This window comes from Channa argus, chromosome 11 (assembly GCF_033026475.1).
Source record: "Channa argus isolate prfri chromosome 11, Channa argus male v1.0, whole genome shotgun sequence".
In the NCBI taxonomy this organism is placed as follows: domain Eukaryota; kingdom Metazoa; phylum Chordata; class Actinopteri; order Anabantiformes; family Channidae; genus Channa; species Channa argus.
The window spans coordinates 12,569,451-12,597,354 of record NC_090207.1 but is presented as its reverse complement, the minus strand read 5'-3'; the positions used below and the strand labels follow the sequence as shown (position 1 = coordinate 12,597,354).

Here is a 27,904-nt window from a genome sequence, read left to right as displayed (position 1 = left end):
AAGGTTTTGTTTGCACAGAAATATTGAAACTGTAGGCTCTTCCTTCATGTAATCAACTCTTAGGTTATTTCAGTCCTTTCAGTGTTATAAAAATATCCATCTGATATACTTATTAAAATAAAATGATCAGATTAACAGTTTGAGCAGACAAGTGACAAAGAGAAGTAGAAAATTTATTGCAGTATTTGTTCCACCAAAAGGGTATGAATCCCCTTTCCTCTTATTACTAGGGTGACCTAATACAACAAAATCTACATTTACAAAATATCCTGCAATAGGCCACATATACTGCATGCGTAGTTCGAAATAGAATAAATTATATTCAGAGGACTCTGCCATTGTACAGCATGGACAAATAAAAGTGAACAAAAATAAAAATTCGTATTTTTTTGTCTTTTTCTTCGTTTTCTTTCAAATATCTAAAAGCTAAAAGGAAAAACCATCAGGGTGCTAGTAGTATAATAAACTCCAAAACACTTTAATAAGAACATCAAAAAGACTAATTTCCAACATTCACTTAAGGTTTTATTCTTTTTTTTACAGCTTTTTTGTCTTCAGAGATATAAACATTTTAGTTTTTTGTCGTGTTAAACTATGATACAGTGGGAGTAGAAATGAGCGACTAGAATCTGCTGCACAACAGCGAAGGAGCTCCCACAACAATGTTGACAAAACATTTCCCTCCAGGTCTCTTTTCTGATAGCCTTTTTAAGGGATAATTTGGGTGAATTATTCCTTTAATGCCTTCTGGATTCTATCCTCTGAACTTGTACACAAACAAAACATGAGCAGTCCCACTAATATAATAAGTCTTATGTTTTGTGTCATTTCTGCAAGAATAACTCATGTAAAAGTATGTAGTGTCAAATATTCTTGCCCTCGTGTTTTTCTTACAAAATTGAGGAAGAAGAGGAGGAGGGTAGGAATCCAGTGAAGTTTGGCTGTGTTGTTGGAGGAGGCAGGTTGAGGATGAGGAGCAGGAGCAGGGAAGAGGAGGATTTCGATAATAGAAATGGAGCAGGGGAGGCCCAAAAAAAAAAGAAAAAAAAAGAGAAAGAAAAAAACAAAACAAAACAAAAACAAAAAAAACAAACAAAAAAAAACACACGGGAGCCATTAGCTAGCCCCGCCTTCCCGCGCTGCATACAGTGAGCGTAAAGTCTGTACTACTTTGTTGCTCAGTTTGTGGTTGCTGGTCAAGGCAATCTTCTTGTAAATGATGTCCGACTCCTTAATAGTGTCCACCCAAGGCACCAGTTTACGACCATCCCGTTTCTTGGCCTCAGCCCAGGGCCCAGAGTAGGAGCCAGCCATCCAGTGGATGCTGTATCCATTTGAGCTCTTGTTGATGACTCGAGCTATTTGCGGCCGGTCCTTATATTTTGGGCAACAAAGAGCAATCACATCCATAGCCTCCACTGTCTCACTCATTCGGCCGGGGTCCGAGGAGTCACCTGCTCGCCTTGACTTTCGAGAGGACTGAGGGAGAAAAGCAGAAACAAGGTTACAATGGTTCCCATTTACATTGCATTTTATAAATAATCAATCTGTCTGTCTCACCCCTGGGGTCCTTTCGTCTCCATCACTATCATCGTCATCTGTCTCTGGTCCTGCCTGATTGCGCGGACTGGGTCCCAACAAGGGGCCAGACCCACCCAACAGGGCATTTATGGCTTTGTTTCTGATGTTAGCACTGGAAGATGCTTCTCCCTCCTCATCCTCCTCGTCTGGATCCAGATGTTCCATCAGAACCTTGAACTGTAAAGTGAAAAGGCAACAAATAAACCAAGATGCAAGTTTTACCTTCCTAAGCAGGTAAAACTATATTTATATATATATAAGCCAACTGAAACAGAATGGACTTGGCTAACCATTACAAAGTAATGAGTGTTGAATGATCTGAAGGGATAAAACCCCCTTGATATGAGCATCAAAAGCACACATTTCCTACAAATGACAAACAATTAAAAGGTCAGCAAATAGATCAAAGCAGTTTCCAAAAACAAACACACATCTGTCCAACTACCAAATATAACGCAGTCATTCAGTCTGATTTTCAATTTTAATCATTTAAATTTAAGCATAAAGACAATTTTATAGATATAATTTTGCAAATGATCTGTCTGCTATAGCTTCATTACTTACATCTAGATACTGTTTAACTATCCGCCTCTTGACGTCATCTGTTAGTGTGGCACGAGCCATGTTGTTGGCGATGAAGTCAATCGTCTGACGTGGGTAGAAATGAACATTGCTTTTTCTGTTCACTGCCTTATCGTAAACCTTGGCTGACTCTGTTGGAGAGTACTTCTGAATTTTACTGTTGGTAAACGAAAAAAATGTTAAGAGTGCAGCAAACATGGGCTTACCAGCATAACTACATGTCTGAAACATAGGTTATGAAGAGCCTACCTGTCAGAGAATCCATACTGGTTCTTCAGATGCTGTTTAAGCACCAGCAGTAACAGAATGCCCTGAACAGCATTAGCAAAGTCCAACAGACCTGTGGGATTGTCTGGGAGGAGTCTCATTACTTTGTCCGCATCCTCTACATCCAAATCCTCTAGATCAGATTCCGAGCTTTCTGAGTCAGCAACAGGTTTTCTGGCCTTCTTAGGCCTCCGTACCACATCGTCATCATCATTGTCATTATCTTCCGCATCACTGTTGCTTTTTTCTTCATCGCCACTCCTTGGAAAATTGCAGTTAATCTTTTCCTCGTCATCCTCCCAAACTGGTGTGGTCTTCCATTCTTTCTTTACCTTCTTCTCCTTGCGCCTTGGCTCCTTTAACAAAAGCTGTTTAGAGAAAGAAAAAACAAATGAAAAAATAAAAATAAAAACGGATTTGAGCCATGTTCCTAAATGAGCATTTCAGAGGGAAACTGCTTTCAAAAATGCTACCCTACCTCTTTAAAGGTTTGCAACAAGTTGCTCCCAGAAACCGACAGGGTAATGTCTATATGGTGCATGATGAAGAGAGGCTCTTCCTGGCTCTGGTATGGAAAACAGGCGAGGTTGTCTGCTATAAACAGCAACATGTTCACATCGGTTTTCTGCAGATAACAAAATAAGAGGGAAATACCGCAGTTGAGGATGAATTCCTAATACAAATTGACACTGCAATGTTGCCCTACTAGGGTTCCACATAATCAAAAGTGACTAGTGATTTTATAGCATTTGTCAAGGTATATAAAAGGTGATGTATTAAATGAATGGTATCTATATCATTGACAGTCCTATAAAACATGTGTTGATATATGTTAAGTGCATCTTTACTGACAGCACTGTCATCAAAGAGGTTCAGAAGTGAGATAAGGAAGGCTCTCCGGTGCTGTCGGTTTCCCCGGATCATAGTAAAGAGGTGGGAGCAGAGGGCTGAGTGGGTCTCGTCCTGTCTGAAACCTCTTATGATGGCCCTATGAGATGAAGCTATGGCCTGCTGCAAATTGTATGACATCTTCATCCCAGCAACTGCCTTCATCTGTGAAAGAATATGCCAAAAGAGACATGTCACAAACTTGGCACTTAAGACAACCGTTTAGAGTGCTGTTGCTAAAATTCATGCTTCAGAATTTCTCGAGCACTAGAAAATTCCATCTACAATGCAAAAAAAAATTATTATTGTACATTGTACAGGTGAGATATTTGCTGGATGACTAAAAGGTAAAACTGGAATTGCTTATCCAGGTGCAAATGGCTAAACCAGTTTATGTTATTGAGTAAGATATCCTTACATGGATGAATCCTGTGTACTTCTTGTCAATCTCCACGAGCTGCTGATCAGCTTTATTCCTCATGCTGGGCTCTGGGTCTGTTCCCATTGCAATGAGGTAGGGTACACACTACAGATAGACAAAAGAAATGTAAAGATCACTTACACATGTTTACCATGTGAGACGTTACAGAGAGTTTAACAACATTGAATGGTAGACCTTAGTTATTAACAGACTTTGGGTTTACACACAAGAATGATTTCATTGCATAAATATATTGATATCCATTAGTATAATTCTATAAAAAAAATAGACTTTACTATCCGAGTTACTAGTAGCAGAGTTGTTCTTATTACCTACCTGTACAGGGTGGATGAGACCCTGGTTGAGTGTGAGAGCTATGACGTTGAGAGCAAAGTGCCGTACACTGGACTGTGTGTGGAAGAATGCCTCCAAAACCTGTTTTAGATAAAGCTGCATAATGGAGCTGCTCATCCCTGAAGAGATGTCTCCCATCTCCTTCAGATCCTCCTGTTTGGAAAGTTTCTTCCCTGCATGGACACAAATTATAATGAGATGATAATTATCTTAACTTAGTAACAAAGCACTGCTGAGCACAAAGTCTGTAACGCCAACAGAGGACGTGACAAAAAAGCTGTTAAACTACAGCTGCACTTACATTCCCTGTCAGCTTCCTGCATCCGTGTGTCCTCCTCCTGAAGGTATGTTTGGAGGTTTTTGAGGATCTGGATTTTGAGGTTAATGGAGGAGGAGCTGTCAGCCAGGATGCCATTGTATAAAGACTTCACATCAGGAACAAACATCTGGCTGGGATGCATGATTACAAGAAAGCCTGAGGGAAAGAATAACATACAAACGTGTGTAACAACAAGGAAAAAACTCTCCATCATGAACTGCATCTGCTGGGGCAAGATAAGCTGCTGAAAATCAGCTTCTAGCACATCTCTGGCCTATTTCAACCCTATTAGTCCAAAAAGTTGTTAACATGACATCATAGGTCAATGACTAACCTCCCCACACACACATACAACATTGATACAGATGTGCATGTGTAACTTTCTGAAACCAGTGCACATTTAATACTGTACTGTAACTGATCAGCTGTGTAGCTCAATCATTGTAAGCAACATGTGTGGACGTTTCCCATTGCGCAATCCTCACAAACATGATTTGGAAATTGCCCTCCACCCTCGCGCTACTGTTTGATTTTAGCTGGAGCATTAGATGAGCCTTCTCTTTTCTCCACTTCACTGTTTCTATTAAGTCTATTTTGTGTGTAAATACACATAAGCATGAGATGAGCATGAAATCTGATCAGGAGAAACAAGTTCAGTAGTCAAACATATTCATGGTTTTTATAAAAGCAGTGGATTTGTTAAGAATCATTAAAGAAAATTGTCATCCTAATTCTAAATGAAACAAAATTGTGTAATATTTAATCCACTTTTTTGCAGCCCTATTTAAAATGATAATTTGTCAAACCTAAATCACATTAGAAATGTTGTTCTTGCCTAAACCGATGATGGCTTTGGTCTTGACCTCCTCCTCCTCGTGTTTGGTGAAGTATAGCAGCAGCTCGAGAACTTTCTCCTTGATAACAACCTGCACACAACAGGTGCAGAAACCCAGTTATGAGACAGCATACATGTTATTTGTTACAGTGGCAGAATTGCCGTGATTTTACATATACGGTAATTCTATCTGTAACTAAGCTGGAGCAACAGTTTTCCAGCAATGGCTTTGTCCAAAAACTAATAACTGGGTGCAACTCAATTTCCCTAGGTTTAATTTTATATGGTAAATATGATTAAACATTGATGCTAGCCTACCCTGTTGTTGCCCTTGAACTCCTCCAGATCAAAATTGAAGTGTCGGGCCAGGGCACCCACAGTGAAGAGCGATCGCAGTAGGAAAGGCTTGTTTGCTACTAACGTTGTACTGTTTGGATCCTCCTGATGCTGAATCTTGAGCTTGTTAAGGGCGCCTACAAAAAAGTAATTATTTTAAAAGGAAGATCATAATAATTGGTATGCCTTTATTTGTTTTACTCTGTCACGTTGAAAGTAACTGTAGACTTACCATAGAACCTGTTGAAGCAAGCCCAGACAAACTTGTAGTTGTGTGTGACTTTGTTGACAACAGCTCCAAGACAGCTCACACAGTGCTGGACCACCTAGACAAAGAAAGGCAGAACATCATGTAATCTCTACGACACATCACAATCCTCTTCCCACTTACCCACGGCAGATCAAGCCTAGTGGTGCACCCTATAAATATTCTAAAAATGCTGTTGCCACATACCGTCATGCCATATTTGATGATGAGCTTCATGAGATCTTCTTCAATGGTGGCAAGGAACGTTTCACTAGGGTGCTCCATCAGAGGTACCACAAGCTCCAAGATTTTTGCCACATTACAGATGACCATGAAGTCATTGGCACTCTGCAGGTGGTAAAGGAAAACTGTCAATACTAAAGAAGCTGTGATTTATCACAAATGATTAATCATTTATTTTTTCAGCAGTGTTTTTACTGCAGAATCCAATCATTGCACCTTCAGTAACCACTTAAATAATTTAATTGTGTTCATTTCTTGACACTGATGTAAAGGATATTTGATTATGTAATAAGAATAATTACGTAATAACACAATGCATTTATTAAACACGACTTACATTGCACTTTGTGGTCAGGTAGGGTTGCATGGTCATGGCATGTTTGACCATCAGCTGGGCCCTAATCTTGCTGAACAAGTACAAGGTGGTGATACATGCTACCAGCCGTGTAGAATTTACCCCTTTGTTTTCTTCGAGGAAAAAACAAAAAGAAAAAAGTTTTGTTTCACACTTTTACAAACAGATACACCAGTGCTGTGTTTAACACACATATATTTTATTTCTATCAAACTTAGTATAAATGACTCCACTGGTGCATTAAGCATAGTTTAAGCGGGTGACAGATGACAGATAAACTTGCATACCTGCAAGAGACTCCTCATATTTGAGGATGTGTTCTACCAGATTGTCAACTAGTTGAACACAGGCCTTTTTAGCTGGCTTATATGATGCATCCTCCTCAGACTTGAGAAGCTAAGGCAAAAGAGACAATGATAACTTTAAAAATGATGATACATTTCCCACAAATTGAAGCCTCATCACCATAATAAAATACTTACATTCTGAAGAAGCTGTTCAAACCAGTCATAGCCAGTGTCTCGACATGCTGCAACCTGAAAAAGAAATTAAGCATGAGATTCAAAAATACACTAGTCAGATGTAGAAACATCAACACCATACAGGCAAAGTATGTGCCTTTTTGTTTGGTTTGTTTTATTGTTAAGTCAGTTAACTTACCACATCAGTGATGTTCAGAATCTTTCTGGTCATCGTCTCTTTGTCATGGGCTGGAGTTGGAGTAAACCATAACTTCTGGAATGTCTCATTCACTAGTTTCTGTAGAAAACAAAAGTGTCTTTGGTTTAGATGAACACTTTGTACTTTTTCTAATTCCAGGTTTTATGATGAAGTACATCAATACAAAGTGATTCAAATATTAAATTAGAACTATAATAATAAAACAATGGAAGTTCCATACCTTGATACCTTCTTCATCATTAACCCTGCGGATCATCTTCACACACATCTCAGTAATCTTACTGAAGGTTGGCTGCTCCAGACAGATGTCTCTGAGGATTTTGATCACCCGTTTCCGTACACTAATACCTGTGTCCTGTGCACCAAAAACAATGCAATTCAAAAAGGCTTTGCAATGCCCTGCAAACATGATATCAAAAAGAAGGTTCTTGTTTTTATTTAGAAAAGTAACATCTGCACGGTCTGCAATAGTATTCCTTTGTCAATAGGTGGCGGTAAAAGACTGTAATAAAGAGTGAACTTCTCCTGAACTCTCCTGAGCATTTCCATGACAACAGGCACAACAATTTTAAGGCTTTCTTTTCCAGTTGCTTAGTGGAAAGACAAAGTATAAAGCTTTTGAGTTGAACACATTACATTTTGATAGCTTATATTACCACAGCCATCACAACGATCTGTGTTAATCTGAGACAGCATGCCACTTTTAAACCAGCTCATTATTTCAGTCAGGAAAAAACAAACTTGGAAGATCCAAAATAAACCATTTATGCAACTTTTTTTCAATTTCAAGCCTCCAATGCCTTTGATTGTACTCAGGAGCCAGAAAAACCTTCATTCGCCTGTTCTACCACTGTAGAAGTGACTCCGCTCTCTGTTTGCATATGTTTAACATGTGTATGCAGGTATATTTCCACATTAGTTCTTTATGTGAGAGTGGGCTTTTAATTGTCTTAAAGAGTAAAACCAGGAGCATAGTGTGATAGGCAGGTGGGTTGTTCTCCCAAAGGTTTGAATATTTGAACACCGCAAAGAATGGACCTCAGTTCAAAAGACAACACATTAAATAAGTATGTAGTAATCTACATTAACATAACAGTTTTGAGGACGCTTGGCCCTTAAAGACAATTTCATAGAAATATGTGGCTATAGCCCATATGGACATATAGCAGGGTTCATTAATGCACTTGAAATATATTTTCTGTTCTGATATATCATTGTACCAATAGCAGTATCTCTGTGGTAGACAACATTCAGTACTTAAGAGTTGTGTGTACAGGTCGTATATAGACTATAAAACTGGATAATGCACAATGTGACTAGAATATGTGTGTCTGGACAACTTACCAGTATCCTCTCTATGAGCATGTCATAGTACTGTTCAGTGAGTTGGGGTCTGCTGAGTACAAATTTGCCCAGCAGCTCCACAGCTGCCTCTCTTACACTAGTGGAGTTGTCCATTAAACGGCCATGGACGCCACGCTGCATGTCGGACTGCAGAAGTGAAGAAATACTCAATATAGAGCACAGGGTAAAAAACAAAACAATCATGCACAACAGGGAAAAGATAAAGAAAATGATGAAATCGTTAGGTAGATAGAACTTGTGACAATTTGTGACATTAATGAACAAGTCAGGCATCACAAATTGAGTTTACAATTATAAAATTATAGAATATTATATAATTATAGATACCCTTGCCAGTATGCTGGGGTCCACAGCCACAACCTCAGACAGACATTTCATGGCTTTAGTTCTCACAGCAATGGCACTTTCTCCAAGGACTCGCAGGATCTATATAAAAAACAAATACATAAATAGAAAAATTATGTGATTATTGAAAACGGATCTTTCTTTCTATTTACATCAGTATACACACACACACACACACACAAACACACACACACACCAGTGAGCTGTAAGATCACCAGCATTACACAGGGTAAAAAGAATTTTAAATGGGCTGCTATGCTTCAGTAAAAAAGAAAAAAGAAAAAATACAGATAGAAAAACTGAAGTCTTACCTGTGTTAAATAAATATCAAAGCTTTGGGCGAAGGGCCTCATAGAGGCCAAATAACGCACAATTAGACAGGAGTCATCATAGTCCACAGTGTCTGAATTCATTCTGGAAGGGAAGACCAAAGAGGAAGACTGTTATAGAACAATTCAATCATGCAGCAAGATTGTATAACTGACAGCCATGACATAGAAAAAAGAAAACAGACAGAACAGGGCAATAATAACAGACAGGAACAATCAGTTATATCATTTGTTTCTGTTGTATGAGTGATATAGAGAACTTTGGTAGGACATTCACACGTCCTTACTTCAGTGTAGTGAAGTGAGCTGGCGTGGTCCTGATGATGTTGCGCAGGAACTTCTTGCGCTTCTCAGCACGCTGCATAATTTCACCGGTGGTTTCCAATTCCTTGGCATGTTGTGGTCCATCCGATGAATCGTCATCCTTGGGATTCTGGTTTCGCATGGATTTCTCTGCCTCTGTGGTGGCATCCCGGAACCACTGGGCAATGTAGAACTTTCTAGCAAACTATACAATAAAGAACGTTTTAGTACAAGATGTAAATGGTGTAAAGAATACAACTATTTCCTTACAGTAAGAAGCCCTATACACATACAATATTCTATAACCCAACCCTGGTATGTGCACCTTCAATGAAGCCCTTGAATAAAATAAAAAGTGGAGTAGGCCGGTGATTTTAAGCATATAACAGCCTTCATTTACGGCTAACAATCATAGTGAATGTTAAAAGTGACACAACATGCAAATAGATTTCTGGTAATGGGGCTCAAACAGTGTTTAAAGTCACCACACACTCAGTCTAAAATAAACCCACCACCAGTGAGGGATCTGTCTCAGCATTCTCCTCCAAGTAGTCCAGTAAAGCCTTCTGCAGCTGCTGGGTCTCATCATTACCTGGAGACTGTATAAACAGAGACACACGCATAATTTGCAAAACAGTTGAAACCTTCTTTCATATAACTTTTTATTTTAGTTACTCTGAACATCAAATTAAACATTCAGGAGAAGCTCAGGTCAGCAAATGTGATTGGTGTTTCTTCTACCTCTTGTAGGATTCGATCAATTGATCTCTGGTCCATCTTGCTGGTGACTGCATCCTTTCTCAGACGGGCAGCTACTGTGCCCAGGTAGTCTAGAGATGCTACTCTCAGAGCCATCTCTGTCTGCTTATTACTAAACTGGTGTACCTGATGGGTGCAGAGAGACGAAAGAAGAAAGAATAAACATATGAATTGTTGTTTAAATATTAGTGAAGTATTAGTGTTTTTGGAAAACATCTGAAAGACTACAGGGTACAAAACAAGCATTACAAAAATGTCTTTAAAAAACTAAAACATTAGTGGTGAAAATATCAAAGGGTGTCTTTTCCTTTCCATGTGTATATATTTGTATTAAAATTGTTCCTTTTCGTCACTGAATCTGTTCTTATAATGTGGACCATGTACTTTTGGAAATTTCAGTCAAAAGAAACCCTGTCATACTAACCAGTAGTCTACCGAGCAAACTGAGTAGCAGCTCTGCAGCAGGCCACTCTGGTTTGTTTACTGTTGAGAGCAGGTCCTGGACAAAGTTCTCAAACAATGGCCGGTAATCTTCTTCTCCCTGCTTGCTGCCACACCTACAGAGAGAAAATAGGAAAAAATGGCAGGAGGAGGACAGGGTATTGGCATGGAAATAAAAGGAACAAAGGGAAATCATAACGAGAAAGAATTAATGGTAGCAATTATAATCACAGGCTGAAGGTCAGGAAGCAACCACAAAATGAAAAGAACTGAAATCTGTTAAGAATTTCAGAAGAATTAAAAAGCTACCATGTAGCTTCGCAATCAAGGGTACACACTATCTTTCTTGGCAGTATGCTCTAGAATAATTACTTTTTGAGGAAGACCGAAAGGAAGTTTTGTGCTGTTCTCATTGCAGTCTCATAAGAGTTGGTTATCAACACATCTTGATCCACCTAAGAGGAAAAAAAGGACTTATCACCAATTATTATATATTTGTATTTGTATTGTATTTTTGCTCGCTTGTGTGGTGGTTCTGTGTGTCAGCTTGCTCTCCTACCTTGTTGTCAAACTCTTCAAAAATGTCCTTGTCGTTGGGGAGGTGGACCACACACTGAATCAGCTGCAGCACCAGAGCTGTCACCATTTGTATATACATTGGCTCTCCATCCTGGTCTGAGCTGTTTAGCCTTCAGGCACAACAAGTCAGATTATAAGATAATAATTACTTATAAACAGTATTATATGGTAAATAACTTCATCTTCATGCCTCTAATTTAATGCTGTATGCTTCCAACACCGGATAAATGAAGTAAAGTACTGTTAATTCATATACTGTATAAGAAAATACCTAAAATTCCTGAGGGAGCGTTTGCTGGTGGGCAGTCTGGCCAAAGAGGTAAAGATCTCCTCCAAGATCAGCTGCCGATGTTTCTCATAACGGGAGAACACCTGGAAACAGAAACAAGATGTTCGGTCTCTGTTTTCATAGCTTTGTTGAACAGTGAAAATAAGTATATGCATTTATCACCAAGGGATTGTTTTACAAAACAATATCAAAAACAATCACAAGTAAGGTCTTTAGACAAACACTATTTCTGTAAATTCTGAAAGAAAAAATCTGAAACTTACTGCTGTAACTAATTTAATGGCACACAGCTGTAGCTCACTGACATTCTCCACAAAGAATGGAGTTATTCCCATAGAAGAAACCTGCGGGGAGAACCCGGATTAGTATGAATTATCATATAGGCTGCAATTCAGTTTTTAGGTACTAATTTTTACCTGGAGGATGGTAGTATCTGTAAGCAGTTGAATCTCCAAAAGCTCAGAGATATTGCTGACAATGTCGCACACTTTGTTGTACAACATGACTATCACACGTTGCTTGTGTGTCGAACATTTTGCACGCTTTGCCTTGGAGCTCAACATGCCACCTAGATTGACAGAAGACAATATTAGCTGTGCAAATTAATTTTCACAAAGCATTTCTTAAAACTCAGTGTTTTTATTTATGAAAAAAATTCCAATATGTTGAAAACAATTGCTAAATTTAACTGCTCCTGCATTAGAAGATTATACATTATAGCCATTTTCATATACACACACTAACACACACCAACCCCCACACCCATTATGCTGGCTCCTAAATAATGAAACAAATGGCAGACAAACAGTTGCATGGCCAGATGTGGACTGTTCGCTGGTTACTTCATGACTGATCAAGTCATCATATGACTGGGGGTGGGGAAAAAAAAAACAACAACATAGAATTGGCTTAAACATTGAATACAACAATTTAGAATCTTTCTAAAAAGAAGAAATTAACTGGCAATCTCAGCAACAGCAAAAGGCCTTTAAGACCATGGAAGACAAATGAAATGCAGAACCACACAGAATTCTGTCCATGGTGAAGAAGAACCAGTGTTTCCCCTGAAACCTTTTCAGGCATGGTGCCAAGAGGATAATAGAGGTTGTGCGCACTCACAAAAACCTTTGGTTAGGTAGGGCTGGTAAATTCTATGTGAAGGTGAAGTAAAACAAGGTGAGTATTAATAGATTAATTTATTGCATGCAAATAATTTCTCCTGTAAGTCTCACTGGGGGCCTCAAATAAACCAGCTGTTTATCCTGATGGCGTATAAGACAAAATATTTCTACCAATCAAGATTATAGTCACAAAAAGACTATGTATAACTGTGCTATTTTCATAAATATTGCTTAGGAAACTGAATTATAATAGAAATGTGTCAAAATTATTTGTAATTAAAAATTTGTAATAAATTTTTGAGGCCAACTGGAATTTACAAACTGGAATTTACTATGGGAAGTCTGATATATCAGATTCAAATTAAGACATCCCATCAATATAATTTACATTCTTTTATGAGTTGACACAAAATCATATTGCCAGACCTAATGTCACTGCTCTGCATTGTAAACATCACATGCACACATAAGCGAAAATAAATTATACTGATGGGATGTTTCATAAATTTAAAACAAAGTTTTAAACAGAAAACTCCTGAACTTGTTTTTATTATAATTCAGTTTAGATTTAGATACAAAAATATCACGGTTAACCATTGTCTTTCATAACTGGCAGGATTGTCAGGAATATTTTGTTCAACAGTGCATCCAGAACGTATTCACAATGGATTATTGCAAAATGGATTAAATTTATTATTTTTCTCAAAATTCTACAAACAATAAATCTCTCCAGAGATGTTCAATCAGGTTCAGGTCTGGGCTCTGGATGAGTCACTCAAGGAAATTCACAGAGCTGTCCCATACTCACTCCTTTGTTATCTTGGCTGTGTGCTTAGGCCCGTTGTTCTATTGAAAGATAGTCCATTGCACCAGTCTGAGGTCCAGAGTGCTATGGAACAGGTTTTCATCAAGCATGTCTCTGTACATTGCTGCATTCATCTTTCCCTCAATCCTGACTAGTCTCCCAGTTCCTGCTGCTGAAAAACATCCCCACAGCGTGATGTTGCCATCGCCATACTTTACTGTAGAGATGGTATTGGCCAGGTGGTGAGCAGTGCCTGGTTTCCTCCAACATGACATTTGGCATTCAGTGTTTCAAGTGTCCTAGTGGTTCCAAACGTCTTCTATTTACGGATGATGGAGGTCACTGTGCTCATTGGGACTTTCAATGCTGCAGAAATTTTTCTATACTCTTCCCCCGATCTGTGCCTCAATACAACGCTGTCTCAGAGGTCTATATACAGTTCCTTGGACTTCATGGCTTGGTTTGTACTCTGACGTGCACTGTAAACTGCGGGTTCTTATATAGACAGATGTACGCTTTTCCAAATCATGTTTAATCCACTGAACTGTCCAATCAAGTTGTAGAAACATCTCAAAGAATGATCAGTGGAAACAGGATGCACCAGAGCTCAATTTTGAGTGTCATGGCAAAGGCCATTAATACTTACCTAGATGTGATTTTTTTTTTAGCAAAGATTTCAAATAAACATTTTTCAAGTTGTCATTATGAGGTATTGTTTGTAGAATTATATAAAATAATGAATTTGATCCATTTTAAAATAAGGTCATTTTAGAATAAGGCTGCAACATAACAAAATGTGGAAAAAGCTAATACTGTGAAGACTTTCTGGATGCACTGTATATGCCATCAGCATTAACAGCCTTGTTAGAGGAGGAACATCCCAGAGGGCTTTAATTGAGGCCCCAAGTGAGACATACTGGAGAAATTATTTGAGTGCAATAAATACATGTTATTACTATTCACTTTGTTTTACTTGACCGTTTTATGGAATTTACCAACCAAACATGGTGCATGAGAAATAAATACCCCAAATTTTTGTGTGTGCTGAAAAACTATTATCCTCTTGCCTCCGTACCTCCAAAATATTCTAGGGGGAAACATTGGCATCTGTCTGACCATGGGACACACACACACACACACACACACAGAAAAAAGCCAAGTTCAGAAAATCTTGAGGAGGTAGGCGTAATATAGTTAAAGTCAACAGTCAAGAGACAGCTTGAATGTAGATACATAGGCTTCACAAGAAAGTGCAAACCACTGGTATTGCTCAAGAACAGGAAGCTCAGATTAGACTTTGCCAGAATAAAATCCTGTCCAGTACTGGAATAAAATCTTTTGAACTAAAGAAACCAAGAATAACTTATACCAGAATGATGGGAAAAGAAAAGTCTAAAGTAGAAAAGGAACAGCTCATGACCCAAAGCATCACAACTGGTGTCACTAGCATTTATTGATGAGAAAAGTAGTAAATAAATGAATGAATTCTAAAGTGCATAGGGATATGTCTGCTCACATTCAGCTAGGACGCCACTTCATCTTGCAGATGGCTAATGACCCTAAACATACTGTGAAAGCTACCCAAGAGTTTCTCAAGGCAAAAGTGATATTCTTCACTGGCCAAGTCAGTGACCTGATCTCAATCCAGCAGAGAATGCTTTTCACTTACTGAACCAAGACTGGAGGCAGAAACAACCAAAAAGCTGCAGTAAAGGCTTGGCAAAGGATCTCAAGGGAGGAAACTCAGTATTTGGTTATGTCCATAGGTTCATATACAAGCAGTCAAGTATAAAAGTGAATCCTTATATTTGTAACTAATTAATGTTCCATTATTTATGAGCCATTAAAAATGGGGCTGTGTGAATTCAATGTGGTGGTGTACAGAGGCCAAATGGCAAAAACCTCGTTACAATATTTATGAACCTGACTGTAAATCCATGAAGATCAAGTCTATGAAGTTATTTATGAAAAAAGTATTTAAGTTATAACCCTGTAACTTTTAATCAGAGATCAATGCTGACAATTTTTTCCATCTCTCAGCTAGTTTTCAAATAGTTTCAAGGAGACCCAAAGTTTACACATAATCAGCCTCAACTAAATTAAATTTCACTCAGATCACCTACAATAAGGTCCAATTGAAAAAATAAAATACAACTTTTTTCTCCAATTACCTCCATGTGGGTCCACCCTGTAGACGGGGTCATACTGTGGATACAGTGTGTTCTGAAGATGGAACTTTGTGTACTGTAGCACCCGCTCTATAACATCTTCAATGTAGACAGCCTTTGGCATGTGAGCTGAGGTCATGATGTTAAGAGCTGTCAGACAGGCGTCTGCTGACTTTGTGACTCTCTCCATTATCAGGTCTCTCCAAAGTCTCTCCTCATCTTCAGCATCATGATCCTGTGGTTCAAAAAGATAACAACATAAGTGACAGAGATACACCAAAATCTGGAAGCTGATATAAAAGCAATTTGCAGTATATCACAAAAATATTTTATTTTTACTCAAATATTACTGGAAAGAATTTTCAAGGGAGCTCACATGATTCATCAGAGTGGAGAGCTTGGACCCATCCTGGATGTTCTTTTCCAGTATGTTCAGCAGCTTCACGAGTTTGTCTGATGGGATCTGCAACAGAGAAGATCATTTAGACTTTCATCTGAGGCAGCATCACACATCTACAACAGACCTTCTATAGTCTTAATATTTATATTCTCTACAGTACCCTGCTAGAGATGCCCATGGCCTTAATCTTTGCTGACTCGCTGCCTAGCTCGTTCAACTGGTGTTTACCAAGCAGCAATTCCTGAGGTATCTCATCATCATCTGCTGCTGGAAAACACAAACCAAAACATTACACAAAGTCACAATCAATTAAAATGACGTTGGAGCATTTTGGTTTTATAAGGGCAAAAAGGCTGTTTGAAAGCCAGTAAGCACTGATATTTACCCATGGCAGTGAAATCCACATCCTCTAGATTCTCCAGTATATTGTCAATGCTTGCCAAGAATCTCTTGAATGTGGACGAGTCCATCAACTCTTCCTGGGTGAGTTTGGGTTCATAGGCTTTCCGTTTCTTCTGCTTCTCCTTCATCTTCAGTTTTCTGGCAACTAAGTCAGATAATTTGTATCTTATGTTTTGCTTTTTGTTTCTTTAAGTTTGTGCCAGATATCAAACAAGAACTTTATTTTAAGAAACTATTCTTTCCCACACAATATTGATGCGTGGCTTTCTAGTCTGAAATACATTTATTTGTCTTTATGAAAGTCCAATATGATGTTGCGCTCTATTCCACTAACTGTGAAGATAAAAGAATGTTTAATGCTGGGGCACATGATTTGCTCACTACCTTCACTTATGCTGGGTGGTGGTGAGTCCTCCTCTGAGGAGTCTCGGTAGCGACTGCCTGAGCCTCGGCGACTTTCCCGGTGCCCGCTTTTCCGATGATCCCCTGAACCCCGCCGTTCCCTTTCCTCAAATTCCCAAGCCCTGTCTTTCTCTCGCCGCTGCCGCTTCCTTGCAGCTGTAAACATCAAACAAAGATATAAAGCTTCCTAATCTACAGTTTATAATCTTTATAATTTTTTACAAGAATAAAACTTCACAAACTGGTATCTGAAACAAAAATTATAAAAACATCAATAATGGTTTTAGGTTTACTACATTTTAATAATAATTCAAAAAACAAATGACCACACCATGTGCAAATATTAAGAGCAAGGAGTAAAAAGAATCAAATGATTAAACTCACACTCTCCATTTGCATCGTAGTCTTCATCCGAGCTGACCTCTGCATATTTAGGCTTCTCATTTACAGTGCTTCGTTTCCTCTTGTTCACCTTTACCCTTTCACACAGGGGCATGGTAGACTCAATCTCTGCCAGAAGCTCCGGAGGCAACTCCTTCAGTACTGCTGGATCCATACCACCTTAAAATAGACATTTTCACATTTATCAACCAGAAAATTAATTGGTGAGTGAGTGAGTGAGTGAGTGAGTGAGTAAATAAATAAATAAATAAATAGATAGATAGATAGATAGATAGATAGATAGTAACGTCAGAAAAAAGGCTGTACACTTGGTTGCGAGAAACTCCATAGCTTCTTGTTCTTACTTTTACTAGACTTTCCTGATGAGAGCCTGTTCTTCCCAGACTTGCTGTGCCGGATGATCCTCTGGATCTGGTCAATTGAGAGCTTTTTCAGCACCACTACAGGTTTGGGCCTCTTCTCAAAATCCTGTACCAAACCCAGTCTCTCTAGTTTGACCTTAGGCTGGCCCCACATTTGACTTTCAGTTGACCCACTGGCATCTTTATCGCGTTTGATCTGGTGGGACAAAAAAGGAAGGAGTTAGGAAAATCCTCCTCTAACTAAAAGTGAACCTTTTCACAAAAAGTACAAGTTGGCCTTAAAACAATTATACTATATAATTAAAACAATGGTTCACATTGATAAATATGAGATTGGGAATTGTGATGTTAGTTAACAGCACAGTTCTCATAACAAAGATTAAAAGAAATACTCCACTGGTTTGCCAGCATTATTTCCATGGCTAAAACAGTAAGTTTAATTGTCAGTACAGTGTTGTTGTACAGTGCAAAATACTACCTACTACCGTTATAATGACAAACCAAACTGATTAACAAGAATACAATACAGTGCACACTGAAACATACAAACTATCCCTCTGTACTGGATATACATATAAATAATTGAAACAAATAGAATAGATCTCTTTATTATTTCTAAACCCCTAAACTTCTACACTGCAATATTAATTAACAACAAGAAGACCTTTAGGTCAAATAGCTTTTTTCTCATTGAACATGCCATTCATTTCATGAATGCTGTTTGCATAGGTGATTCTCCATCCTACCAACAATTCTTAGGAAATACACATCTATTGTAATCTACTGTGGTACTCTACTGTGGTAAAGGCATGTAATGCCATGTAGCTGGGTTTGCGTCTTTGAACATTTCGCTAACAGACCAGTAAAAAAGGATTCAACTGAAGCTTGACTTTGAGAAAATATGTTATTCTCAGACCAGTTTAGACTGCACAACACTGCCATACTGTTTTCAGTTCACTTTTATCCACATAGATAATATGAGAAACAGCAGTGGAGCATTTCCTTACTACTTGCTTTTGTTCACACCCAGGATTAACAATGTAATAAATAAAAAAAAAAAAAATTGACACAGTACTAACTTTAACAGATGGTTAGGCGTGGGTTAATGTGTTAACAGAAATTTAAGACCGATCCAAAGGATAAACAAAAGGCTTATGAATGGGAAAACAAAACAAGAGTGAGGGAGATTTGGTTTTATGAGACTGCAGGCAGTGACAGTTGAATGATTGGTAAGGTGGTATATATTTAGCTTGGGTCAGCCCAGATCACCTTAGGGATCTGGAAGTTCTTCAGGGCGCCACTATGCCCTCCCAGGAGATGGGCAGGGAAAGAATCTGGAAGTTTAGCAACAGAAGCAGATGAGGCTGGTTTGGAACCATCTTGCCTACTGCTGGTCCGGCCAAGCTCTCCAGTGGAAGAAGCCCGGAAGCCTGACCTATCTCTGTCACTTCGACAGCGAGAGTCAGGGGAGCGTCTGTCTCTGCCACCAGTGTCACTCCGGTGCTTCCTCTCTCTGTCAGATTCTCTATCCCTGCCTTGTCCATGTTCCCCTCGGTTTGATGACTTTGGCAACTCTCCCCGTCGGTCTGAGGACTTCTCATCGTGTCGGTGCTTTGATGACTCCCGACCTTCTCTTCTACTGTCATGTTTATCAACTCTGTTCTTGATGACTTCTGGTCGTCCATCAGGGTTTAACCTCAAAGCTGTGTCAGAACCCTCTACTGCAGCGGGCCCACTAGCTGGTTCTTCAGGCCAGCGTTGGGCCTCAAGGGCTGGAATGGGGGCAGCCAGACAAGGGTCGAGCTGGCCGTCAGCTCGGCCTGCCTGCTGTAGGTCGATGCTCACCATAAGGGGAGGGCGGCTGGCACCGTTCCCAGCTGCAGTAGCCTCTTGGGGTGTCAGTTTGCCAGCATTGCCCCCTCCTGTTGATCCACTGCCTGGAGCACCTGTAGGGCCACCGGGTCCTCCTGCACCTGGTTCCAGGGGAAAAGAGTCCTGTTTTCTCTTCTTCAGTGGCTTGTCTGTAAAAACAGAGACAACAGTAAAACTTGATACTGTGAAAGCCTCTAAATTAGAATTTCACCACCAACTATTTAGTTTTTATCTATAAAGTCATATTTTGAAATGTTCTACATACCTTTATCTTGCACCTCTTTAGAACACTTTTCATTGGCCGCTTCACGTTCTATCCTTTCAATTTCAGCAAGGGCATCCAGCTCTGCCTCATCATAAGGGGAACTGGGAGGCTGGAGAGCACTGGCACCACCTGTTTGTTGGGTGATTTGCTGCTGCTGCAGTCGGACACCAAGATTTTGCTGGAGAACTGGCACCTGCTGAAAACCCATCTCTGCCTCCATATTGTCTGAGTTCTGGTCCATGCCTGGCACAATCTCACCTGTAACATTAACAAAAAAACTTTTAAAGAGTTATATTTAACGGGTCTGATATATCAATGGTTCTGTCAAAAAAATTATGTTTTTTTTTTTTTTTAACTCTTAAAAGACATGAGCACAGCAAACACATTCTTAGCACTGCCAATACATTAAATAGCTATAAAAGGTGAAACTGGACGTATAGTTAACCTCACAACAAAAAACAGATCGGATCTAATCCAAAATCTTCACTCACCTGGAGGATCAGACTCATTGGATTTGACTCTGGACAACTTGAGGGTGAGTTTGGTAGAGTCCTTATTTGGAGAGCTAACAATGTCATACATATCTTTCTCCTCTTTAACTGTCGGAGTTTTCTTTCTTTGTTGGATCTGCTGTTTCTGGTCAGGTCCACCCTCCCTCGGTGAGGGTACATAAGGAGGTGGAGACTGCAGAATCAGTGGAGGACGAGATCCAGCTATGAGGAAAGCAAGACCAAACAGAGAAGAACAATAGCCTTCAAACGCACGTTAAATGCAAAAGCATGCATGTAGAAACAGCACTGTGATGACAAATGAAAAACAGTGGGGTCTGTGCAATATCCTGTTGCTGTGCATTTCAAATTATAATGCAGAATAAGGTATTTCCCAACTACATCTACTTAATATCAACAAATTACCAGAAAATATGTACATACAAATTCTTCTTAATACAGCACACCCCTAACTGTAGTATCTCCTCTTTTCTGATAGTGGTCTTACGTTTGGGTGTTCCTTCACTCCCTGCTGGGGAGCATCCAGATGTCGGAGACCTCAGAGGGAAAGAGGGATTCCTCATGGTGGAGTCACCCTCCTGGACAACACACAAACTAGTTTATTAAACAATTATACAAAGACTTTTAACTTTTAAAGTTGTTTTGAAAATTAATACAACTATGATCAATCAATAAATAAATCTAACTAAAGCATTTACCTAAAACAGTTTTTCTCTTAGCTGGAAAGTAAACTTACTGTATATCTACTTCTGTAAAATATTTTAGTTGATAAATAATTCATATTTTAATTTTATTTCAAATATAATAAACTCATTGTAGATTTTTCCCATGGTACCTCATTGCCCAGTCGGTGCACAATGTTCAGGTAGTCCTCAGTGCCATGCCTCTCTGAGTGGTGGTTGGCAGCATTGGCCATCTGCCCCGATACTTTGCCCTCATGAATATTTCTTATGCCACCTGGAACCATGGGACTGGCCACAGACACTGCCAAATAAATAAAGAGGTAATTAACATTGTTGATGATGGCAGAAAAGACACAGTCATAAAGTGTCATAGAAATGCAGATAAAATAACATAAATAAGCATTTATGGGACGGAGGGATTTTGTTAGGTATATAAATTCGATATGTTTAGTGCTGAGAGATTTCATTAAGAAAAAGATTAAATGAGGTTTCGGGGATCGAACTAGTGACCCTGTGGTCCGTGTACGACTGCCTTACCTACTAAGCTACAGCCGCCCCCCACTAAGTGCTACTTACATATAAACACAAAACTAACTGACATTCAAAAGTGACACAAATGCAGGCAAAAAAGAAAGGAACAGAATTTTTTAACATAACATTGTTATCAAAGCCTTTTTAAAATACAATAGCAAGTTAAGATGACAGGGACAAGAATTTTAACATTTTAAGTTTCTTAGATGAATTGCCTTGCCACTGAGGAGCTTTTTTTATCTACCTCAGAAACCAATGCATTGGATATGAGTGAGATTTTTCTCTTCACCCACTATTCATGGCCTGGGCCAAGTCATTCTGAGTTGCATGATAAAAATAAAAACTTTAAACTTTAAAATTTAAAAGCTATCAAACAATTCCTGTTTGTTCTCTTTGGAAGGTGCCAGAACCTCCTTTAGGTCAACCAGAAATCCTACTATGTAGCTTTGGCAAACTTCTCCAAAACTTGAGTTTTTGCATCCACGATGACCAAAACGTTGGCTATTCTGGCCTTCTGGTGACTGTTTGCGGCTTTAGGGAAAATCAGGTCTTATCAGCCAAAAAGCTTAAAGGTACCCTGCAACACCGCCAACAGGTTGTCAGCCTGCCTATGTAAGAGGCACCAGGCCACCAGATACCACTCAACAAGGAACTACTCTCCTAGTTCTGGCTCTTGAGAAGGTTACCTGATTTTAATAACAGAGCTCCTAGGCTCACTTGGATGCAGAAAGGCCCTCCACCACATAAAGATGGCAACTTTTGGACAGATTTTAAAGCACTTTTTGGTAAAAAAAAAAAAAAAAAGATGTAACTGACTAAATCCACCAGATGCATTGTCATGTCAAAAAGCAAAACCTCAGGTCTACACACATATGATAAAAAAATATGTATGTTCATCTTAAAGGGGACTTTAAAGGACACTAACATATCTCATCAATGTAGGTTTACTTCGCTCTTTTTGTAATTCATTCTCATATCAACCTCAACCAAATGTAAACCTCACATGCAAGTCTGAAAATGTGCTGTCTTAAAATGACTCATACACATCATGTATATTAGCCAATGGTAAACACCATATAGTTCAAGAACTTCAAGCACATAAACCACAACACACAGGCATACATTCTCACCTTGTTGTATCTGTTGGTGTTGGTTATAGCTGGGGGGCTGTTGATGGGGATACTGCTGTATGTAAGCAGTGGCAGGGCTCTGAGGAGTGTAGGGGCTAGGTACAGGACTGTTCTGTTGGCCCAAGTACCGGCCACTGGCCCCAGTCTGGGGTGCAACAAAGCGGCTGAACAAAGTGCAGGATGGAACAGGGCAGCAGAAGTAAATATTATTATCCAGCTTTAATATCTTCCTATTACTTTTTTGTTGTTCTGTGATACTACATACTGCAAATCATTCATGAATTTAATACCATGTATTGTGACGCAACTATTAAAAAACAGTCACAAAGGTTTATAAAAACATTTACAATACATTACAGCCAGCTCAAGCTTGCTGTTACACCTACCTTGATTGATTAGGAGAAATTGCAGTTGACTGGAAGTTTGCAGACTGGGCTGGGCTATGCATGGAATTTTGGGTCATCTTGAAAGGGGGTACCATTTGCTGCTGCATGACATCTGTTCATAAATGATAACATTGTATTTGCTCAAAAAAAATCCATTAACACTAATTAATATGATGGATACTTTTGTGACATAGGCGTGTGTCTCTACTTTTCTCCCTGAAGATGCCAGGGTTCCTGGCCAGCATGGTCTGCAGCAACAGTGGTGCATCTCCCTCTGGCTCATCACTACCCAGGTTGTCCTTGAGCTCTCTGTAAACACACATAAAAAACACATTCAGTTACATTATACATTAGTGAGGGGAGGATAAGAATAATATATTTTTTAAAAGATGCCTTTCCGGTCACTCAAAGTCACTGTATAAATTATCAATAAATAATTAAAATCAGACAACAGTACCAAAGCACAGATTAATAAAAAGCCAACTGCCTAATGATAAAATGATAATAATGAAACAGTGTTAAAAATGGCAGCCAGAGATCATAAAGAATAGACAGGGACATTAAAAATACATGTGACTCACATTTTATAGAAATCTCGTCTATAATTGAATAAAAGATTTAACAAAATACAGTATTCTCTTAGAAACTTTTGAGATTTTGCTAAGGTACAAACATAGCAATCTCTTCCATTCCTGGTTATTTGATATTGACATGACCTTTTACACAGTTCACAAATTTAAGATTTAATATTTGCATCTGGAAATTTGGAAACAATTCCAAAGTTAATTTTGGTATCATTCCATCTTCACAAGTCAACAGTAGCCTTCTTTTTTATTGCCCATGATTAATATTTTTATTCCAAGCCACAGTGCTTTGAACGTCAAACTCCACCACTGAGAGCCCAACCATTTTCAGGAAAACACACTGCCTTTATCGAACACTGACAAAATCTTGTCATACAAGGACTTTCACTTATATACTCACATGTGCTCTGTGGAGACCTGGTTGAGGCCATGGGCTAGCTGGGAGGCCAGATTCTCATCCCGGCAGCCCAGTAGGCAGGTAACTTCCTCGGCAATCCTTCCATTGTATAGGAGGCTCTTAGTGGTGGTGGCCGGGAGGGGGGAAGGGAGGGGTAGCTGGTTCAACACTTAGACAAGAAGGAAGAAATTATGGAAAAAATAAAACAGAGGTGGGAGGTAAATATATAAGAAAGAGAGAGAGACAGACAGAGATACAAGCAATTAATAAATTAGTTGTTGTATAGATGTAGGCAGTAGTAGGCAGAAAATAACAAGAAATAGAATATATAATCATAATTGCAAATTTACATCTGTCCAAACATATTTATATTGGCATATACACTGAAAGAAAAGAGAACAAAAACTGAGCTAATGGATTTGATTTGTAAGATGACTGTGTGTCACTCACAGTCTGTTAGGCTAGCAATCCCAGCAAGAGTGGTGATGGGAACATGAGGCATATCCCCATTCATGCTGAAGGTGAGGGTGGAGGAGTGTGTTGATACACAGGTAGATCAGGGGGTCGATGGACGACACCCGTCCTCACATCTCCTGGCACCTAGGAGAGAGGGAAGTTAATACACAGCATGGCAAGAGATCGATGAAGAAAGAGGGGAAACATATTTATAGTTAAGCACAAAAAAACAAAACAGTAAAAGATAGTTGGTACAGTATAGTGAATAAACAACTATGTCTCGTGTTTTGTAAAAGAGAAAGTGCCTGCTGCATCATCTGTTAACCACAAAAGATGTTCCTTATTTGAGTTTGTCAATCAAGATAATGAAAGATGTTCGCTACATGTTAGCTGGATCTCTCCTTTTTACTTGTATATGTACAATTTTATGTATCAATATTAATTATTTGTGTGACTGATCCGTAAGAGGGAATTTCAATGCTCTCTGAATGGGATACAGGGACCGAAGTTCAGTACCACTAAAGTGCAGTCTTCAGAAATGTTAAACAAATACAAATGCACAGAAAGTTGAATCAAGGGCTTACAGTTAGGAAGCACAGGCTTTAACTATTAGACCATGCTGGTGCTCAATCACACTGTTATTACAATGTTAAATACTATAAAATGTTAAAAAAAAGCAATTATAATATAAATATGCACATGTGTATTGATGGCTTTCAGATATAATTGCATTCTCTAAATGGAAACAGTTGTATATGCAACAATACAATATTAACATTACTACTATTTATACTTTTGGCTTATTTGGTTAAAGAAAAATGGGCTTTGAGAAAAAAAAAGTTTATAGTCATGTATCAAACTGGCACGAATATAGAATTATTGTGAAAAATGTGCAGCCCCAGGGATAAAGCTCTCCAATGAATAGTTTTGACACAGACTGCCCTGATAATAATGTAAATGATATACAATATGTGTGTACCCCGTATTTTTTGTAAATTCTCTCAAATTCTGACAGGAATTTAAATACTTTTTCATACATAATATTGCAGATACTGTAAACTGTTTAAGTAGTCAAGTGACGTAAATCCTTGTATTGTTAAAACATAGGACTACTGCCCTATATTCATTTCAAAACACTTCTCTCACAGCTTATTATGACAAATCTGTGTGTACAAATGACTGTGTGTTACACACAATTTGTCTTAAAATGTTTTGCTTGTTACCTCATAAGTTAGACTGTGAATGAGTACAGAAAGTACAAAAAAAACAACAACAAAACAACAGGGAGGGAAAAGACAGATGTGATTTTCAGAATATCTAAGTGCAGCCCATACTACATGGATACACTTGGTTGCTACAACAAGCCAAAGACAAGAAGCCACGTGCAGGGCTCTTATGTACAATATTCTGTGACACAAATGTACGATTAGATGGTATAGAGACTAAAATCATCCACTGACAAAGTGCTTTAGCCTCATACCTAATCTAATGAAGTAATCGGCACTTCTCAGTTAGGTGTAAACAGGCAATAATTAACAAAACTGAATTGATAAATTACTAGTTCAAGCGTAATAATACCTTTCTGAAGAATTCTGTGCAGTCTCGGGTGGACTCACTGACATTTCAGATTAAAAAAAGTCCTATTTCTTCAATCTGTTGAAAGACAGCAAGGCTCTTTATCAGTTTTTTTGACATAGAGAGAAGTTGCAAAGACATGACATAGCACATCACAACATTCACTGCCACACAAGCATTTTATATTTACAATAACCATATCCTCAAATACAGACAGCAACATAAGGCAGCACTGTTGATTGGACATGAAATCCTTTTGAGTGACTCCAAAGAGAAATTGACAACTTTTTCAACAAGTTCTGCAAATTACTGGTGCCACACAACACTTGCATGCAAGCCGATCACCGAGGTCAAACAGTAAATAGTTGAAACAGATTCTACACAACCTATCTGTTGCAGAGTAAATAGATAACGTAAACATTACATTAGCTAGCTATAACTTTAGCATGCTCAGCCTATGTGGTCTCCCTCAGTACGCAGGGGCTTGGCTGACAGCTGTGAGACTGACAGGCAGGAGGCAGCACAAAGGAACAGATGCACTGTGATGGTGGAGGCAGTAGTGGGGGTCTGCATCATCCAGGAGCAAACAGTCACCGTACGGTTTCTGCAAAGTGGCCAACTTGGAGAAGGCACCCAAACTGCATTTTTATACAATTTGCAATTACAACACTTCCGATAGTAACTCCGATAGTTAAGTAACGTTAACTATACCTAAGTTACAGTAGCCTGCGTTCAAGCCCGTAGTCAGACGAAACATTTCAAAACAGCACAGCATCCAAAACCACTGCACTACCAAAGGCTACAGCAAAGCAAAACACAAGGTTAAGACTCAAAATAACACAATGCAGTGACAATCTGACAAATATCTAACGCAGAGTGTTCCTTTGCATCCATTTAGGTTTTATATTATTTAGATGAATTGGCAGCTAGAGCCCGCTACTTGCGAATAACAATCAGCGTTACACTGGCAAGAAGTTGACTGCTTGGATCTTCCGAGCTAACCGAGAAGCTAGTGTTTATACCCACTTATACGGTTAGCAGCTAAGATCATAACGCTAACTGCCTAACATTTGCTAACAACAATAGTGGTGTTTTAATAGCTAGCTAGTTATGCTAGCTATCTCTTAACTGTTGTTTGTTAGCTTATAACGCTGCTCCCCGACCAAATAAAGGGGAGGCTCTTCAAAAAAATACAAGGAAGCGCTAATCAGGGTTACGCCAATGAATGTTAGCCAGTTCCCCCTAAGCTCCGAAAAAAAATGCGACGGGTTTGTGTGAGCAGATGCATAGGCAAAAGGCAGGGATTGTAATTCCGTGGCAACGGCCCAATCCTCGGGCTCGACAAATGACATCCAGTTGAGGCCGTGCGCCTCGGCAGAGCAAAAACACACCTAGCTAGCTTGGCTGGCTAGTTCGCTAGCTTCCGTTACCTCCCGGTCAACGATTAACGACGCCGTAGGTGGTCTTGCAGCAAAGCATTCATTAATGTTATTGTTAATAACCGCAATTTAAAAAGTTTGGTTCATAAAGATAGATAGGTGATTATATTTACCTTCGGATGTTGCGTGCAAAGGGAGGGGAATGTTTTAGCTTGGTTTGTGTCCGTGTCCGTATCTCTAGCTCCCCCTTTCTTTTCTCTCGCAGCTCCTCCAGAAGGAACTCGATTGGCTTGCCAGCTAGCTGGTGTGCTAGCTTGTTAGCTATCAACAATAATCCGGGTCGGACTGATTCGTTCTTCTTCCGTCACTCAAGGGTGAATGTTTCAGCGCACATTTACAGGGAAACATTCGTTCTTCGGAGTTTGAGTCGGTCTACGCCGACATAAACAATCAGTGCAGCCAATTTCGACAGTAAATGAGAAATATGACGATTGTTGCGATCATCAAGAGTCTCTCCTCTCGTAGAACAAAATGCCGACCGGAAGTTCTGCCGTCT

The 27,904-nt window shown here is 39.1% G+C and overlaps 1 protein-coding gene across 4 annotated transcripts; it reads right to left on the bottom strand.

The window, feature by feature from the left end:
* Positions 1 to 152: 152 nt before the first annotated feature.
* Positions 153 to 27,904, bottom strand: nipbla (NIPBL cohesin loading factor a). 4 transcript variants are annotated; one of them, XM_067521069.1, is made up of 49 exons: positions 27,522 to 27,904; positions 25,973 to 26,047; positions 24,389 to 24,538; positions 23,942 to 24,107; positions 23,166 to 23,266; positions 22,958 to 23,069; positions 22,572 to 22,735; positions 21,063 to 21,211; positions 20,715 to 20,805; positions 20,210 to 20,431; positions 19,719 to 19,976; positions 18,851 to 19,602; positions 17,564 to 17,777; positions 17,202 to 17,378; positions 16,800 to 16,973; positions 16,399 to 16,560; positions 16,174 to 16,280; positions 15,990 to 16,076; positions 15,617 to 15,848; positions 11,936 to 12,087; positions 11,783 to 11,863; positions 11,502 to 11,602; positions 11,211 to 11,340; positions 11,024 to 11,106; positions 10,635 to 10,767; positions 10,193 to 10,336; positions 9,964 to 10,050; positions 9,436 to 9,656; positions 9,131 to 9,233; positions 8,802 to 8,900; positions 8,454 to 8,600; positions 7,330 to 7,464; positions 7,089 to 7,187; positions 6,911 to 6,964; positions 6,716 to 6,824; positions 6,411 to 6,541; positions 6,038 to 6,178; positions 5,816 to 5,909; positions 5,566 to 5,720; positions 5,248 to 5,338; positions 4,395 to 4,568; positions 4,076 to 4,266; positions 3,737 to 3,844; positions 3,283 to 3,483; positions 2,909 to 3,055; positions 2,413 to 2,798; positions 2,146 to 2,320; positions 1,561 to 1,758; positions 153 to 1,479 (listed from the first exon to the last, which is right to left on the bottom strand). In XM_067521069.1, exons 3-49 carry the CDS (start codon positions 24,450 to 24,452, stop codon positions 1,117 to 1,119), a joined length of 7,665 nt encoding a protein of 2,554 aa, XP_067377170.1. In that variant the 5' UTR covers positions 24,453 to 24,538; positions 25,973 to 26,047; positions 27,522 to 27,904; the 3' UTR covers positions 153 to 1,116. The 4 variants fall into 4 exon arrangements, with proteins under 4 accessions (XP_067377170.1, XP_067377172.1, XP_067377173.1 ...); XM_067521071.1 differs by having other exon boundaries at positions 16,174 to 16,277; XM_067521072.1 differs by having other exon boundaries at positions 19,427 to 19,602.

Excerpts from the sequence above, each read along its gene's own strand:
- nipbla (XM_067521069.1), bottom strand. The coding sequence starts at position 24,452 with ATGAATGGGGATATGCCTCATGTTCCCATCACCACTCTTGCTGGGATT. Across the intron at positions 11,603-11,782 it reads CCATTAAATTAGTTACAGCA|GTGTTCTCCCGTTATGAGAA; the intron begins GTAAGTTTCAGA and ends TTCTGTTTCCAG. Across the intron at positions 3,484-3,736 it reads AGTACACAGGATTCATCCAT|ATGAAGGCAGTTGCTGGGAT; the intron begins GTAAGGATATCT and ends ATTCTTTCACAG.